General features: G+C 42.5%; 1 protein-coding gene across 1 annotated transcript in view; it reads left to right on the top strand.

Moving 5' to 3' along the window:
- Positions 1-12,470, top strand: part of GFOD1 (glucose-fructose oxidoreductase domain containing 1) — a 71,142-nt gene extending 58,672 nt beyond the window's left edge. The window contains exon 2 of the mRNA XM_039712080.1: positions 5,064-12,470. Coding sequence (XP_039568014.1) covers positions 5,064-5,983 — 920 coding nt within the window. The 3' untranslated portion in view covers positions 5,984-12,470. The remainder of the gene's footprint in view (positions 1-5,063) is intronic.
- Positions 12,471-16,801: the final 4,331 nt, after the last annotated feature.

The raw sequence follows: 16,801 nt of genomic DNA, 5'->3' as shown, positions 1-16,801 counted from the left end.
CTGTAGGGAACCACAGGCTGGCTCCAGGCGCCTTACTTAATTTCTAAGATGGTTTCTGTGCACAGCCCCAGAGATGACAATGTGTGTACATGTGTACAGAAGAACAAACTGCTGGGTATCAATTATTTAAATAAGTAGTGTATTTTGATTTAGGCCATTTATTTTGATGGTTTTTGATAAACTCCCAGGGAAAGGTCTTCCTCTGATTGTGCATGGGATCCTAAGGCAGCGGGAGCAGCTGCAATGATGAAAATCTGAGAAGAAAAACTTGCCCGTATTTATTTATTGTATGCTTATTAAGGATAGTGTGGATTGTTACCATTTGGAATATAGTTTTGTTTAGTTTCTTTTTTTAAAAAAAGTGTTTGAAAAACATATTTTGTCATCTATTTGAAATAACCTGGTAAGCATGCTCTTTTCACCACTCCAGTATTTTCTGAAACCCTCAGACTGTCCTTTGAATGTTGACAGTTCCTCTTTGTTTTTAGAAAGATTTTATTGCTTTTTTTTTCTGATGACAAATTTAGCTCAGTTCACCAAAACTTTATTTTTTATTTCTGTCTCTCTTACTCCTCCATCCTGACAAAGAGCAATAGGTAGGAATTGCTAACTAATGAATCTTTCTTGTGCCACTGAAGGATTTGATTATATGCCCAGACTCCAAATAGAGCCCTTTCTGATTTTCTTGTGAATAGGAAGAAGAGAAAATATTGTATTGGGGCCTCATGTTTTAAGCAGAACATATAGAGGACTAGTCTTACTTCAGTTCACAGACAGACACTTGTTTTTTTAATTAGTTGGAGGTTTTTTTTGTGTGAAAATCTTTCTCTCCTTATTTGAAACAATCACAGCAGATGGGGAAAAAAGCTGACATTGAAGGTTTCAGAACTGATAATGCCTGTGCTGGTTACAGCCCTTCTACCTGTCCTGTGCTGTGAGTTCTGCTCATTTTCAGCTGTGCAGCACAGGGATGATACAGGGACAAAGAAACTTGGGCTGCTGGTAGCCAAGGAGCATGAAAGGTGCTTCATCTGTAAAATGAAGAGATGCAAATTCCAGGAACTGCAGAGTCAGTAATTAAATTCTTACTGTAGCTCCTCACTCTTTCCCTGCAATTACATGGGAAAAAATGTAAATGCTACTACCCTGGACTGTATCTACTCGCCACTCAGTTCTGGGCTTATCTCCAATTCACATGGGCTTCCCTTTTTTTAAATGAAGACTGAGGATTGCAAATAAATCACATGGCTTCCTGACAGAATTAAATACTGTTAGGTGGGTGACAAGCCAGTAGAGCATGGTTATGATTTGACTTTCCAACATAAAGTGCTAGAGAGATCTTCGCTTGAATGGTAGCACAGACAATTTTTTTCTAATTGCTCAGCTGCTTCTATAGAGTTGGTTAGACATCTGCTTCTACAGAGAAGATCAGTGTTCTTTAATAACCGTATTAAAAAAAGGCAGACTGGTACCAAAGTTAAGGTTTGGCTTGGGGGATGCTCTTTATGAGCCTTGGTAGGAGACGTGTTCCGCACCTTCAGCTTTGGACTTGGCCTAACCAGGAGTGAGCCTTTCCCAGTGCTGGCACCACTCTCTAGAGCAGAGTCAAGCTGGGAGGCTGGAGTGAAGCCTGTGTGGAGCCCTCAAAAAGATTGATATGTATTTAAAATACTTGTCTTTGTCATTTTACCTGAAAAGTCAAGAAATCAATGCTCATTAGTTGCCTGGTTAAGAACAGTAGCACTGTATACCAGATTTCTTGATGCAGGTGGAAGGGGTGTGTATTCTTTCATAGGATGAGATTTATCTAACTGTGCTGCTTATCAGCATGGACAGATGTATTTCACTTTCTTGCTGAAACAAGCTGGCTGCATTTCCCTGCTTTTATGTAATTAATCAAGTTTTTGCTGTCTGTTGTGGTGCGATTTTCAAAGACATGTGAAACAGCAAAACACGCTGGTAGAATGACAAACAGTAACAATTAATCCTTTCTTAGAGTCTTGCCCAAAAGTGGAGAGGATTAGACCACAGCCCCAGACTAGAGGAGAAGGGGGTCAGTTCCCAGAGAAGCCCCCCACAGCACCTGCAGTCAGAGCATGCCGTGGTGCTAAGGGAGAGTCATTCCATGGGACTTAGTGTTGGGAAGGGAGATTTTCCTTGCACACTGCTCTCTGCTCTGCCTGATGCTGCTATAGAGAATGGCTCCAGGGGAAGGTGCTTTTTCTTCCTTCTCCTTTTGAGAAGGGAGTGGAGGGAAGAGAGCAGAAAAATGGTGTTTTTATTAGGTTTTTTTTTCTCATTCTGGTTGCATAAACACACCAGAGTATTTCTCTAAATTGAATTAAGCAAACCTTTCATGTTCTCTCCCTACTTCAGAAAGCTAATGTGGCTGCTTGCAGATTTGCAGCTACAGAGGAGACAAAGATCTGTAGTGCACACAGACTTAAGTGCTGAGCAGTGTTATGCTGAAAGAGCTGCACAAGCTTTAATAGCATATAAAAGGTTTCTGGGCATCAAGCAAAAATCTGTTTAAATCCCTGACAGGGATGAGAGAACAGCACGTATTATCAGCATATGCACAGAGACAGAAAGTCTCTCAGAACATTTGCATTTTGGATTTGCTGAAATCAGGAGGTTTCAACCTTTCCAAAAAGGTTGAAATGGTGGAAGGAGTAATTTTAAGACTTCAATTTCTCCCTGTCCCCATATAAATATTTAGGGCTCTTCCCTTTCCTCTGCACACATGCCTGAGTTACACTGATCTCAATGGCAATTTTTCCGAATGAATGGAATGTAAAAACCCATAGGCTTCTCTTTCATATTAATAATCATAATTTCATACTCAGATGTTGACAGTCCCAAGTATTCCTTGCCCCACATGGTGAAGGACTGACCCCCACCATGCATGGCACAGAACACTCAGCAAAAAGATTGTCCCCAGGCTGCAATTCCTCATGAACACAGATCCTTTTCCTAGCAAGTACATGTGTGGAGCTGCATATCTTGAGACACAGTGCCTGGACAGACCTCAGGTAAAATGTGGCAGGAGTCTGTGAGGCAGAATGATGCAAGCTGAACTGGAGCAGAACGTGATGCTTTTGTGGATCAGTGGTGAGCAGGTCAGATAATGAGGTAGCATGTATTGGTTCTTTGTGGGGAAAATTGCTACATAAGGACAGTTTGACTCTAGGGATGTTTTCTCTTAAGATTTCCCTTATTTTGATAACTAATTTGCCAGACTAAAATCTCTCTGCAAAGAGTCTGTTTAACTCAAGGACTACTACATTAGTGATTTGTATCAAGTGGCATAGCTGGAGCTACCAGTTAGAGGATACAGGGCAGGTGGATGAATGCTTTCTCCAATATCAAACAGATGCAGCAAAATACTATTCAGGGGCAGGAAAAGAAGTGCTATTAGTTGACATTATTGAAAATGTCAACTCAGTCAGTAATAGCTATCTGTAAAGATGAGAGAGAAAAGTAAGAAGAGAAGACCGCCACTGAATAGAAGATTCTTGCCTAATTTAAGAGAAAAAATGTGAATGTCTCTACTTATCTGATTAAGGAGAAGGTAAACAGGAGCAAATTGAAGAAAGATCTTTCCCTTTTTGTCTGTTAACTGGATGTGACTGCCACTAGAGCAATGACAGCCCTCCCTCCCTCCAGTTTCAGCTACTCAAATAGCAGCAGACAAAGACTGGGAATAGGTAGTGTGGATAAGCTGGTTATTGAAGGTTTGGACTGTGACCCCCTTCTTCTTCCAGTCAGGCTGTTAAATATTCATGTAAGTGGGCTCAGATAGATCCCTGCCATCTGTCTGTACTTATATGACTTCATCCAAACAGCTCCAAAACATGTAAAATTTTATACTCGGAACAGCTCTTAAAAGAAAAAGAGATTTTTTTAAAACTACCTGAAGGGAACAGGAATGAAAATACAATGTGATTTAGCAAGTAAATTTATTCATCTGGACTCTATCAGCAAGGACTCAAATTCAGCTCTTTTAAGCGCCAGGCCTAGCTGTAGCCCAAGGCTCTCCGGGTAAAGGTCATATTTAGTGTCATAGTTTATATCCAAAGTGCTCCACAGCTCACCTGCTTATTGATCATTAAGCATAAAAAAAGTCTGTATGCAACTAAGAAGGAAACTGGAGATTCTGTCACTATCTATGTGTGTGTGGGTATAGAAGGAAAGTGTTTGAGGAGAAGAAACCAGTAATAAGCCCATTATTTAGCCTGCACTGCATTCAGTTGCACACCTTGATGACCAGATAAAAGGGGGCTGTCGTGCAAGCTTCAGTAAACAGTGTGCCATATGGACAACTCCACGAGGGAACAGATTGTCACAGCTACATTTGACCTGTTTTAGAGCAGTCATGACTCTCCCTTGGCACCATGGATGTGCTGCTGACATTTCAGCAGAACTGCTTCAAAAAACACTTTGAGTGCCACTGACAGAATAGTGGGGCATTTTATGTGTGAGAAGCAATTTCTTAATTTTAAATTAGGCAGCAAGCCCAGTGCTTCTCCCCTCAGAGCCTCTTAAAAGAGTCTGAGCAGGAAAGAGGGAGAGACAAGAATACTGAGAAGACAAAGCCAGGCTTTTCAGTCTACCTGTGTTAAGTTACTGAATACATGCACTTGTGTCATTCATACCCTTCAGGGATTTGAATTGAACCTCAGATTCAGCTCACAGAAACCCCTGCATGGGCTGGTTGTCACAGAAGAGATGTCTGTGAGATGGCTGAGGTGGGTGATTGGTTTCATACCTGCTCCCAGAAGGGAGCTTACTTTTTTCTGTTCAGGCTCTCACCTTTGAGCTCTTTTTAGACAGGAGTGCATTTTGAAAATAAAAAGGAACACATTTTCATTGTGGTGCTTAAAAAAATCTTACATGTATTTTGGAAGCATGCCAGAGTGGGTCTTTGTGCCTTGAAAACATTTCAATATGGTGTTACTCTTCTAAGGTCTTTCTCCTTGGCTTAGTCTTTAAGAATAGCCTTGAGGCTTTCAGCTTACTCCATTGATAAAACTTTATTAATGATTTTTTTTTCACCGTTTCAGGCATTGGGAAAAACGTCATCTGTGACCGAACGGCGACTCCCCTGGATGCCTTCAGGATGATGACTGCGGCTCATTATTACCCTAAGCTCATGAGCATCATGGGGAACGTTTTGCGCTTCCTGCCTGCTTTTGTGAAGATGAAGCAGCTGATCCAGGAGGGTTACGTGGGGGAGCTGCTGGTGTGCGAGGTGCAGGTCCACAGCGGGAGCCTGCTGGGCAAGAAGTACAACTGGAGCTGTGATGACCTGATGGGAGGCGGGGGCTTGCACTCGGTCGGCACCTACATCATCGACCTGCTGACCTTCCTCACCAGCCAGAAGGCTGTGAAGGTGCACGGGTTGCTCAAGACCTTTGTGAAGCAGACGGACCACATCAAGGGCATCCGGCAGATCACCAGCGATGACTTCTGCACGTTTCAGATGGTCCTGGAAGGCGGAGTGTGCTGCACAGTGACGCTCAACTTCAACATCCCGGGGGAGTTCAAACAGGACATCATCGTGGTGGGCTCGGCGGGACGGCTCATTGTGATAGGCACCGACCTCTACGGACAGAGCAACAGCTCTCCTCAGCGGGAGCTCCTGCTGAAGGACTCCACGCCGGTCAGCAACTCCTTGCTTCCAGAGAAAGCCTTCAGTGACATCCCATCCCCCTACCTGCGGGGCACCATTAAGATGGTCCAGGCTGTCCGGCAGGCCTTTGAGGACCAGGACGACAGGAGGACCTGGGACGGGAGGCCCCTTACGATGGCTGCCACTTTTGACGACTGTCTGTACGCCCTGTGTGTGGTGGACACCATTAAAAAGTCAAACCAGCTGGGGGAGTGGCAGAACATTTCAATCATGACTGAGGAGCCAGAACTGAGCCCGGCATACTTGATCAGCGAAGCCATGCGGAAGAGCAGGATGTCTCTGTACTGCTAGCTCCTCTGAGCTCCTAGGAATGAATAGGAACTAGACAGCTCTTGAAGGAGATGGTAATTGAGCCCCTGTGAAGGGCCTGGGTGTCTTAGCTGAGGATTACAGGAGAAGGAAATACAGTGTCTGGATCAATGAAATCTTTTGGCAGCTAAATGCCAAACTGATGTGGTCCTTTGAAATGCCCAAAAGAGACAGGAGACTTAAGAGCTGATAAACTTCACTGTTTTAATAACAGTATTAGCTGGCTGATTGCAAAGATATATCATGGACTCATCCCCTGCTTGCAGGTGCTTTAGATTATCCAATTGTGTTTACTGTGAAAGGTTGGGAAGATCCTTTTAGATTTTCCTTACCTACCAGAGGGCTGTGAAGGTACTGTCATGTCATTAAATTTTCTGTAGTGTCTGACATGAATGGTTCCTACCATGACAGCTGACACCACCATGTTGTATTACTACACCTCCAACCAGCACACAGAATAACAGGACTTGATGTGAAAGTGTTGCAAGATTCAGAAAATCTTGGCAGTTCACTTTTCATACAACCTGTTAGGAGCTTCTCTGTGTTGGTTTAGTAGTTGTTTTTTGATTTGTTTGGTTTTGGTTTTTTGTTTTGTTAGGGTTTTTTTTTTAAGCACAATTAAATAGGAAAATGTGTGGCTTTTAAAACAAAGCAGTCCTCAACCACAGTGCATATGCCTGGGTATTTGGGGAGGGAGGATCTTCTGTGAGCTCCTGGTAAGTGTCAGTGTTACGGGTTTTCCGATTAAAATGGGTGATGGAAAACCTTCATGGATGGCAGGTGGCACAACGCAGTAATGATAATGGGGTTCCTTATACACGCTAGTCTTACAAAGATTTGCACAAAATTTCCTGTGTTTGGGACTGACTTTTGAGTGAATTCATCATGCATTTTGGTTTTAGGTGGGAAATACTAGGAATGTAACCCAAAACCAATGTTTAGATGAGTGGTGTACTTTCAAACCACTGTGAACTCACACTTGAGAGATGCACATCAACAAGTCATTTCACATCCCTCAACCCAGAAGTGCTCACCTCCACCAAGTGTTAAGTGTGAGTGAAAAACAAAAGGGATGAGAAAATTTCCCATCTATTTACAAGGAAAAAAATTACACAGGACCCCCAGCCTTTTCACCTCCTTAAAGTGGCCAGCTACTGGTACTATGTTAATCATTCCCTGTCACCAGTGCAGGGGTGGACAAACTCTTTTACTATGTTTGTCCTATTCTTGTTTTTAATATTTTAGATTGCAGTCTTGAAATAATTATTCTTTTGAGAATATCTTCTTGAAAGAATATAGTGAAAGGCACATGATTTATCCCAGTAAATAGGGATACTGTTTTTCTGTGTAAAGCTGCTCCAGTGCTGATGTGTTTACAGCTCTAGGTCTTTAGATAGTAAAAAAGTAGAACACAAGCATATAGCACTAAATCATATTAAACTTGAGAAAAACCTTTTCAGGGTTTTTGTTAATTTTGACTAGGGGAAGTAAGAGAACATTGGGATGAGCAGTAAATATAAAGAGAAAATACGTTTTTGAAGAGGAGGGCATCAATAGTGTTGTTCATCTTATCTGGCTTTAGTCAGCTCAGATGAGCAAAATCACTGCAGTCAATACAGAGAGAGTTCTCCAAAGGCTGACTCAGTTCACCCTAGGATTAATATAGAAAGAGGTGCCCACTGGAAATGCCTGTCTTCCTCCTTTGCAGAGAATTTTGGCTTCTAAATTTTGGTGTGGCTGAAGTTAGGAAACTTGTCTCCCAGCCCAAAATTATTCATGTGTACTTAATATTTCAAGAGCATATATATGACCTTTCGTGAAATAGTCCCCAAAGTGTGGTAGTGTGACTGATGAAGGAATAATGTAACACTGCAAAACTGCACCCAAGGGGAGAATTGTTTCTATCCATGTTGTTCTGCCAGTTCTAGCAACTCTCTCTGGGGCTGTTTCGGATAAAACCTCGGGCAAGGCTTCATCATTCCTTCTTGGAAGGAAGGGAAGCAGCCCTTGACAAGTTTGGTTGTTTTTCTTTAAAATGGGTTCCTCTGAGAATTCCAGAGGTAGTATCTGTGCCAATAGGAATTTCCCATTTCAACTGTCCTGTTATATACCATGCTATCCAGTTCCTGCCCTGAAAAGTAAGTAACACAGAAGAGAGAATTTGATAAAGAAATCACCTGTCTCATGAAAAACAGAATTACCCCCAAGGGGATCAAGAGAGTTTTCATACAGTGAAGCAAAACCCATTTACTGAAAAGAGTGGCTAGTCATGAATGCAAGCCTGGTGGATAATTAACCATGTCTAGTTAAACATCATCCAAAAGTGGAACCAAACATGGACCAAAATGTTTGTGAATCTTGCTTCTCAGTGGTTTGGTGATTGTGCTGGAGTTGCTGTTCATGTCTTTGCCCTTCTTTATGGTTCACAAATGTTGGCCGTGTTTCCTCTCTGTGTTTTCTTCTTTTTCCTGTCTTTCTGGGTTTTGTGATGCCACTTAGAATCCTTTCCCCCGCCCCTGCAGTGAACAGGTGAGACACAGTGAGTAAGGATAATACTACTGAGCTCAAACCTTCTGCCCCAGACAAAAAGGTTTGGGTGACAGGCATCATCCATCCTCTGTGCAGACCTACTGATGCAGCAGAAAGGAAATCCAATGCTTTGCTTACACAGACATCTGATGCTGCTGTTCGTACTGGCTGTGTTCAACTGGGTTGAATCTTGTATAGCTCCTTGTGCTGGCCCAGAGAGAGCAGGGATAGGGTAGGACCTCCTCTTCTAATACAGAGATGCTACATTTATGTTACCTAACTGGAATGGCATCAGGAGCTGCATACATTCAGGATTATGGAGCAGTTTTTTCCATTCTCTAGGAGGTGAAGGTGCTGCAGTGTCAAGTGTAAACATACTAAACTTCCACCTGGCTTGGAGGAGGAAATAATTGGTATATTTATTGAATGAGTATTGTTATTCTGACAAATAGTTTCTTTATAGTCTGGGATTTTTCTTGGCAGCATCCAGCCCTCTGCTCCTTTGGTACAGTTGAAAGTACATTGAATTTGCCCTAAATAGCCTCTGGAGTTCAAGTTAGGTTTAGGAATTTGGGCATCAGATAGCAGAGATGTACTTTACTGAACTCAGAAGCAGTACCATCCCAGGAAACATGTATTTGGTATTGCACTTTTAATGCTGTGCCACAAGGTTTGAGATGAATGCTGCTAAATTGGTGCAGGCCTAGGAGCCAAACTGCAGCTACTGCTGGCATTTACAGTAGCCCCCAAATGATCTTATTCATACACTAGATAAGAAATTTCATTCCTCTTTCCCAGGACTACTGTTGGAGAGGCTCTTTCCTTTGCCATCAACCTGTGCACATAGGATACCAATTGTTATGGTCTGTTGCCAAAGACAGGAAGAGCCAAGGGTGAGCTTTGCTGCTCTGCAGGGCTCTGTTCCAGTGCTGGGACAGTCAGCTGGGAGAGGGTGTCTTGTCTTATTTCCCATTGGAATTGCATTGGGATTCACACCAGGGGTGGAGCAACCCTGCGCTGTGTGACAGCAGGGCACAACTGAGCTCCTTCAATGTGCCCAGAGGGAGGGTGCTGATTGCAGCAGGGAGCAGCAGGAAGGTGTCTGCAGGCTGGAACCTCTGTGCCTGCCCTGCAGGGAGGATATGCTGGTGGTGTGGAGGGTCAGGGCTGCACTTCCTGAGGGTGACAGCAGCAGCCTTGCTCTGCCTCTGTGTGTGGGAGCCCAAGAAGGGACCCTAGCCCTGGGGAAGCAGAATCTGTCCCATACTCCTGCTGGATAGGCACATCCTCAGTGCTGATCTCAGTGGAGTCCTACATGGAAGTGTAAGAACTCTGCAGGAGCTTGGGCTTTCTTACATCTAGTACCATGCATGTGGTAAATCTGCAGTACTTCAGCTGTGTAGTGAGAAAATACCAAGTAGAGAAGATGGGACCTTACCCATGCAGCCAACACAACAGAGAATTGGGCCATGCCTTGATGAGCTTCAGCTCAGGATGGGTTGCTCTGGAGCTCATCCTTTGCTTTGTCTGGAAGCACGGGAATTCCCTGCCCAGCTAGCATCAGGCAATCAGAGGCACTATCCACTTTGTACTAAGTGTTCCCTTCTTTTCCATAACTTTCAAAAAAGTGACTGTACAAGTGAACAGCTGTTCTGGAAGTTCAGCCATCCAAAAAAAGGTTGAATTGTCATTGTGCTGCATGTGGTCACAGCACAATGACAATTCAATTTCTTGTCCATACAAATGTGGAATAGACCCAGACAATTAAAAATTACTCACATTCTACCAAGAAGAGGCATATTTCCTGGGTAAAGGTAAACATAGTATCTTGATGTTGTTTCTGCAGAGATTCGTAATGAGTGATGACAGAACTTCTTGTTGCTGGGATTTTTTTTTATTTGACTTTTATTTATGTCCTTCAGCATAAAATATCACTCATTGTGAAGTCTATTCACTGCTAAGTTCTGTATCTACAAGCCAGAGTTGTGGCTTTGTGCACATACTCCACACTGGTTTGGTGTTCCCGTGGCCCAGTGATGTACCCTTAGTATGCATGAAACTCAACACTGGACTTACGACCTCTGCAGTGATCTCTGGGTATCTGGAGCTATTGTGAAATGGCAGGATTATTCAGGACAGCAGTTCCTTTTTGTTGTTGTTGAAGTTGTTACTTGTGGGGAGCAAAATTTGTAAATTTTAGAGAAGTAGTGTGACTGAATAATACTTGGCAGTCTTATCTGCTTTAAAATTTCCTCTTTATTGAGCTGCTGGGTGAAGTCTGTCCAATAAAAATGATTTCCCCTTAACTCACCACTTCTATTTGCTCATGAAAAGAGGAAATTTTTAAGTAAATGGGACTACACATAATGCTGCATTCATGAACTGATGTCAAAACCTCATGACTTAATGAGTGTATGAAGCCACAGTCCAAACAAGTAATGTCTTTTTTGAAGCTGCCAGATCGAGGCCTTGGGGTTGGGGAAAGAAGGGGATCAGCACAGGTCAGACTGAAATATCTTTTATTCAGCATTATGAATAAAATGAATAAACAGAATGGCTATGGTCAATCCAAATCTGAACACATGTTTGTATAAGGGTATTTATTTGCATTTTTTTATTTATTTTGGGATTGAGTTCCATTTTTAAAGAATGCTGTTTTGAAATGAAAGGTTTTAAAAGTCTTTTATTATGTTTTGGCATGTGTGAAATTAATTGTTTGGGGCTGGGGGGGGGTTGTTTTTTTTTTTTTTTTTAAAATCCATACTTTAAAAATCTCATCCACTTGGTTTAAGGATGTTCAGTGACTTCAGCTGCCCTTGGGCAGGTTCAGCTCTGAAGCTGGACCCTCACAGTATCTTACAGTGACCCCATTTTTAACATCTGAATTTGGCCTTCTGAGTTTCCTTTGTGTCTTCTTGTGGCAGTGGGAAAACTGATTCATTCCATGAAGTTGGCAACAGATCATCAAGACACATTTTGCAGCAATGCCAGCCATTGTCTTTAAAAGCACTTAACTCTATTGACTTGTTTACCTTGGTTATTTATGACCTTCCAGCCATGTGCTGTCCATTATTTGTTTTCCTTTTTTTTATATCAGCCATTGGACTCACTTCCCTGCCCTCTTTGTTTCTCATTCCATTGCAAACCTGGAGGTGAGCCTCCCTCGCTGCCCACTGAGCTCCTGCTCAGTCTGTGTTACACATGGCAATCAGGGTGGCTAACTACAACCTGAAGTGACTTCTAATACAGTCCATTACAACATAGGTGACCACCACAACTGCTCGAGTTCGGGGCATTCCGAGTGCCCTGCCAGGGCAGGAATCAAAGCTCCTTGTTGTGCTGTGCTTCAGGAGCAGCACTCACTGTTGCTCTCCCACTGGTTTGCTTTTATTTGATTTTGAAACTGAGAAAATGTTCAGTTTGTTGCTGTGTCAATATTAAGTATATATTTATTGTTTTTCAGACATACATACATATATATAAATGCTATATATATATATAATGTCAACGCATGGACATATGTACAGTAGATATTTTAAAGAGCTATTTATCAAGAAAACTAAGTGTTATAAGTAAACAGAGTTTATATTTTATATATTATGTAGATAGCAAAAAAAAAAAGGTGGTTAAATTATACCAGGACTTTTGGGGTTGGGGTTGGAGAAATGGGCAAGGGCTGGTTCTAGCATTTTAAACAGCCAAACTACTTTGTACGGAAGCTGCCTGCTGTGCCTCTCGGCTGCAACATCTGTTTGTTTCTTCTTTTAGAAGATGATGTGCATTGTTACTTTTACATTGCTTGGGGAATGTAGTTAGTTTATTCTCAGCCAACTGGTATGTGCTGCTTAAAACATGGTTTCCTGCTGTTCTGCATACTTGCATTGATGGAATAAAAGGATCTTAACTGGCAAATAAAGACGTAAAAGGTTGTGATCCCAGCTGTCTGTGGTCTTTCCCCACACCTGTATATTGTGGGGCATGTGTGTGTGTAATAACCATCACCTCTGCCTGGTTTGAGGCCTCCGTGTTAAGCTCAGCACATCAGAGTAAAACACATGGGCTTTGTGCTTGGGGTGAGGATTTTGATGGAAGGAGAGGAAGAATGAAGTTTAACACTCATTTAACACTCGTTCAAGATTTTATGTATGGCAAAGACTGAACTAGTGCCTGCTGGGGGCATGTATCTCCAGGGGACAGCTGCTTTTGTTGCCAAAGGATGCAAGTAAGTCCAATGTCATGGCAAAATTGGGACATCCCCCGCTGCTGCCTAGAGATCCTTTTTCCTGAATTTTCTCTTTCTTCTGGATCCTTTCACTCCTTCTTTTCCCACTACAGCCTGGCGATCCTCTTCCTACCTGACCACTGGTTCTACCTAATATTTTTGCCTTCCCAGTCCCCGCTCCCTCCAGTGACTTCCCCATGCTTACCTCCATTCTTGCTCCCATCTGCCAGGAGCTGTCTGCTTGTCTGGTGCTCCTTTTCTCCCCTGTATGTGGGAGTATATGAATTCTTGTAAGGATCTTCTTATTCCAGCCCCTCTGTTGCTGAATAAAACCTCACTTGGGTATGAAGGAGAAGAAATTCTGGGATTTGAGGGAAGATTTACTGCCTCTGTGATTGATGTGTAAAAAGGATAGAGCATTTCCTACATTGCCTTTTAGAGCAGAGCACACAGAAAGATGCTGGATTCTCCTTGCTTCAGTGCACCCTCCATTCCCAAGCACTGTGAGAGTATGTAAAATCTGAGGAACAGATCTGTGAAGGGATGGGAAATCATCATCACTTACAATGCACAGTACCCTCAGATCACATAATCTTGTAAATTGTATATTTTTAATATATATAAAAATTTACAGAGTTGGTATATTTTAAATAAAATTTACAGTGTAGTTTCATCACAGAAATGTAACATTTTAGCAAACTTCTATTACTTCCACTGCAATTATCATACTGTAAAGATGTACTGGTATTTATGTGCACATAAAATACTCTTTATCAGTTTTAATACACATAATTTTCTTAGTCTGAAGAGAAGAAAAGCACAAGACAAGGAAGCATCAGTGCCCAGGCCTTCAGGAATTACAGTTTAATGTTTGCCTTGTCCTCATGAGGAAATGTAGTGTAACCTTGCTCAGGTTTCCAGATCACCATCCCCAACCAATCAATTAGGCACTGAATTAGAACAGGGCCAAATTTCATGGTATATCCTTTCCCATCAACTTCAGAATAAAACAAGGCTTACTTGTCTTTAAAAGGCTAAAATGTAGAAATCTCTGGAAAACAGCACCTGGGGGAGCAATTACTGTGAAACAGTGTTGGAGGTACGGTGGGGTTATTAGTACCGTGTTCCAGTGCACAGTATATAACTGTACAGGTAAGTGAAAATGCAAGAGCAAGTATAAACATTCCACACTAATGAGGCTGCACAAGTGCTAAGATAAACATTTCCAAACCTGTGTCAGCACACTGAGACACTGAAGTGTAGATTTATGAACCCAAGTGAAACTTCCGCTTTTAAAACAAACGGCAAAAACGTAGGTGAGGGGGAAGACCTTTTGCCATTTTCCCTAGTTTTTGAAGAACCAAGGCTTCCACAACTTACCCTGGCCTGTCCTGCTGTTTTCTGGAGCCCTATTGATTACCAGCTATGCAGCAAAAACAATGGGTGGCTTGTAGCCATAAATATTAGTCAGAAGAATGTTAAATGCATTGCATTGTTCTCTTTGGCAATGAAGTTTGCTGGGGCAGGGGTTATTAAAACATGCTGCTGTGCCAAAGAGAAGACGCACTTAATGCCCTTGCTATTTATTCCTCTTGGACAGTGGAAAGCTGTGGAGGTCTTTTGTGAGGCCAGGGGAAAGCCTGTGTTTCAGAGCTACACAGGTGATGCCCGGCACAACAGGGCTTTACCCCAGCACAGCTCCAATGGGGTGACACAGCACGGCTCTTCCCAGGGCAGCCTTTCCTGGGATGGAGGCTGGGAGAAGGTGCCTCTCTGCTCAGTCTGCTGGGGCCCATGTGCCTGTGCTGGTCACAGCTGCAGTCACCGTGTTCAACATGCAAGGTGGAAATTTCCACCAGGCATCCCCAGCAGGCTGCCCTTGGAGTCACCAGACTTGTCACCTGTCCCATGGCACTGGCCTAGTCCAAGCTAAAACTCATGTCCTGCACATAATGCCTTTTCCAATGTATCTTCCCCTTGGGAATGCTCCAACTACTGCATTTAGCACCACAAACTTTAGTGGTGTGCACCACATCTTTGCTTTAAAATTAATCATTGCAGCTCCACAAACAATTCCTGAGGGGTGAGGCAGGGCTGCTGCCAAGCCCAGGGCAGCACTCCTACTTGTTCCTGCCTTCCCTAGGTATAGGCACTGGGGAGAATGTGCGTGGCCACCTGGTTAACACAGTCATGGCTTTAGCTGAAAACTAGAATTGTGAGGTTTTTATTAAGTTAGTTTTCAGGCAAAACAATTCCCTGGTCTGAGTCATTGTCAACAGAAATTTATGCCAAATTGTTCTAATAGCAGAATGTAAATAGAAACCAGTTCTGCTGACTGCCAGAAATGTGCTTTTTTCATCAGATCAAAGAGTTGGTAGAGTAACTACAGAATAATAAACATGTCCAAAATAAAAGCTAATAGAGGAAAACAATTTTAAGTTCTTCATGTCCCTACAAAAGGGTTTACATGTAAGCAAGTGTTTCTGCTGTGGCCTCTCCTCCAGGCATGGAAGTGGTGTATATACAAATTCTAGAGAAATTCTAGGCTGTTTCACAGCCTTCTCCAGTCTGTTCTAATAAGTCTACCTTTCACAGTTAATCACATCTTGCAGACTAAAGGCTTTTGCAGGTTATCAGATCCCATCCAGGCAATGAAAACAGCCTGTGAATGCAACCAGCGTTGTCACTTGGTCAAGGCTGGTTGCACTAAGTTTTACATGGTGCTGCAGCCAAACCTGGAGAAGATGAGACCCACTTTTCAAGACTTTGAGAAAGCAGAGATAGTGCAGCCAAACCTGGAGAAGATGAGACCCACTTTTCAGATTTTGAGAAGGCAGAGATATTTGGAAATGGAAATGGTGCTTGACAGGCTTCTTTACTTTCCCAGTGCTATCCCTAAATTGCTAGATTTTATGTTTTAACATTCCTTTTCAGTGGTGCTAGCTATGCATCTTATGGAAGTACCTGTGATGGAAAATGCCTTCCATTACTAGTTGTGACAAGCTCTCCAGCTCAAGAAGGAAGGTAATCAGAATGTCAGATAAGGTAATCAGGATCAGGATAAAAAAACAGATTCAGAAGAAACTAGAACTTTCCTGGGCTCTGATGATTGACTCTATTCTGCTAATTATTAGAAACATCCCAAGCATGACTTCCGGCTTAGATCATCTTTTATTTGTCTAGATCCTTTTTGTGGCAATGTTAGGAAGTTAGCACACAGCAGACATGATTCCCACTAAGCAAACTGCTTGAAACCACCCTCTTTTTTGGTGATTATGAAATTAATAATGGGCATTCTGTGCCAATAGGCCTTCGTGGCAGAGGGTGGGCCTTGGTGCTTCCTCTGCTGCTGTGGATGCAGCTGAGTGTTGAGGACTGGCAGAATGGAAGGATGTTGGGATTACAAAACTTGTGTGTTAAGAAATGAGTCTGTCTGTGCTGCGGTGTGAGGAAATACAGGTATAAACTGTGTTCTTTCAGCACAACATTTTTTGTTAAAATGGATTCTTTTTTCCATTCACTTTTCTATGTCTTTTGCATACAGTTCCATAGACAGCATAAACAACTTTCTGGGAGATGTCCTGCCCTTTTGGCTTACAGACTTTGATACCTGGAATTAATTCCTGTGTAGTCCTACTGTAGGACCAGGGCCTCTGTGAAGAAGAAAGGACTAAGTCACTTGCTGAATTGACAAAGCTCCCAGCCATCCACCCATGTTTGGCAAACTTTGTCCGTATATCTGTACTGCTTCACACATATGAAGTGTCTTATTAACAAATCCCCTCAAAGTGAGCTGTTGTGATTATTCTCATTTTGCAGCTGGCAAGGTGAAAGCAGAAGTGAAATTGGTGAGATCACTGTCTAACGATTTTTTTTTGTTTGTTTGTTTTTTGACTTGTAACTTCTAACCTGTTTTTAAGGCCGATTTTGGTAGGATTTTCCTCCTTTTATGGATGAAGTGGTCAGAACTATTTACCTTTATAAAATTATTTTTATATTCTTTTCCTTTACTGTGAGGATGGTGAGACACTGGCACAGGTTGCCCAGAG

The sequence above is a fragment of the Passer montanus genome, unplaced genomic scaffold (genome assembly GCF_014805655.1).
Source record: "Passer montanus isolate IOZ18808 unplaced genomic scaffold, ASM1480565v1 scaffold26, whole genome shotgun sequence".
Classification (NCBI taxonomy): domain Eukaryota; kingdom Metazoa; phylum Chordata; class Aves; order Passeriformes; family Passeridae; genus Passer; species Passer montanus.
The sequence above is the reverse complement of the archived record's forward strand: the minus strand, read 5'-3'. Positions and strand labels throughout refer to the sequence as shown.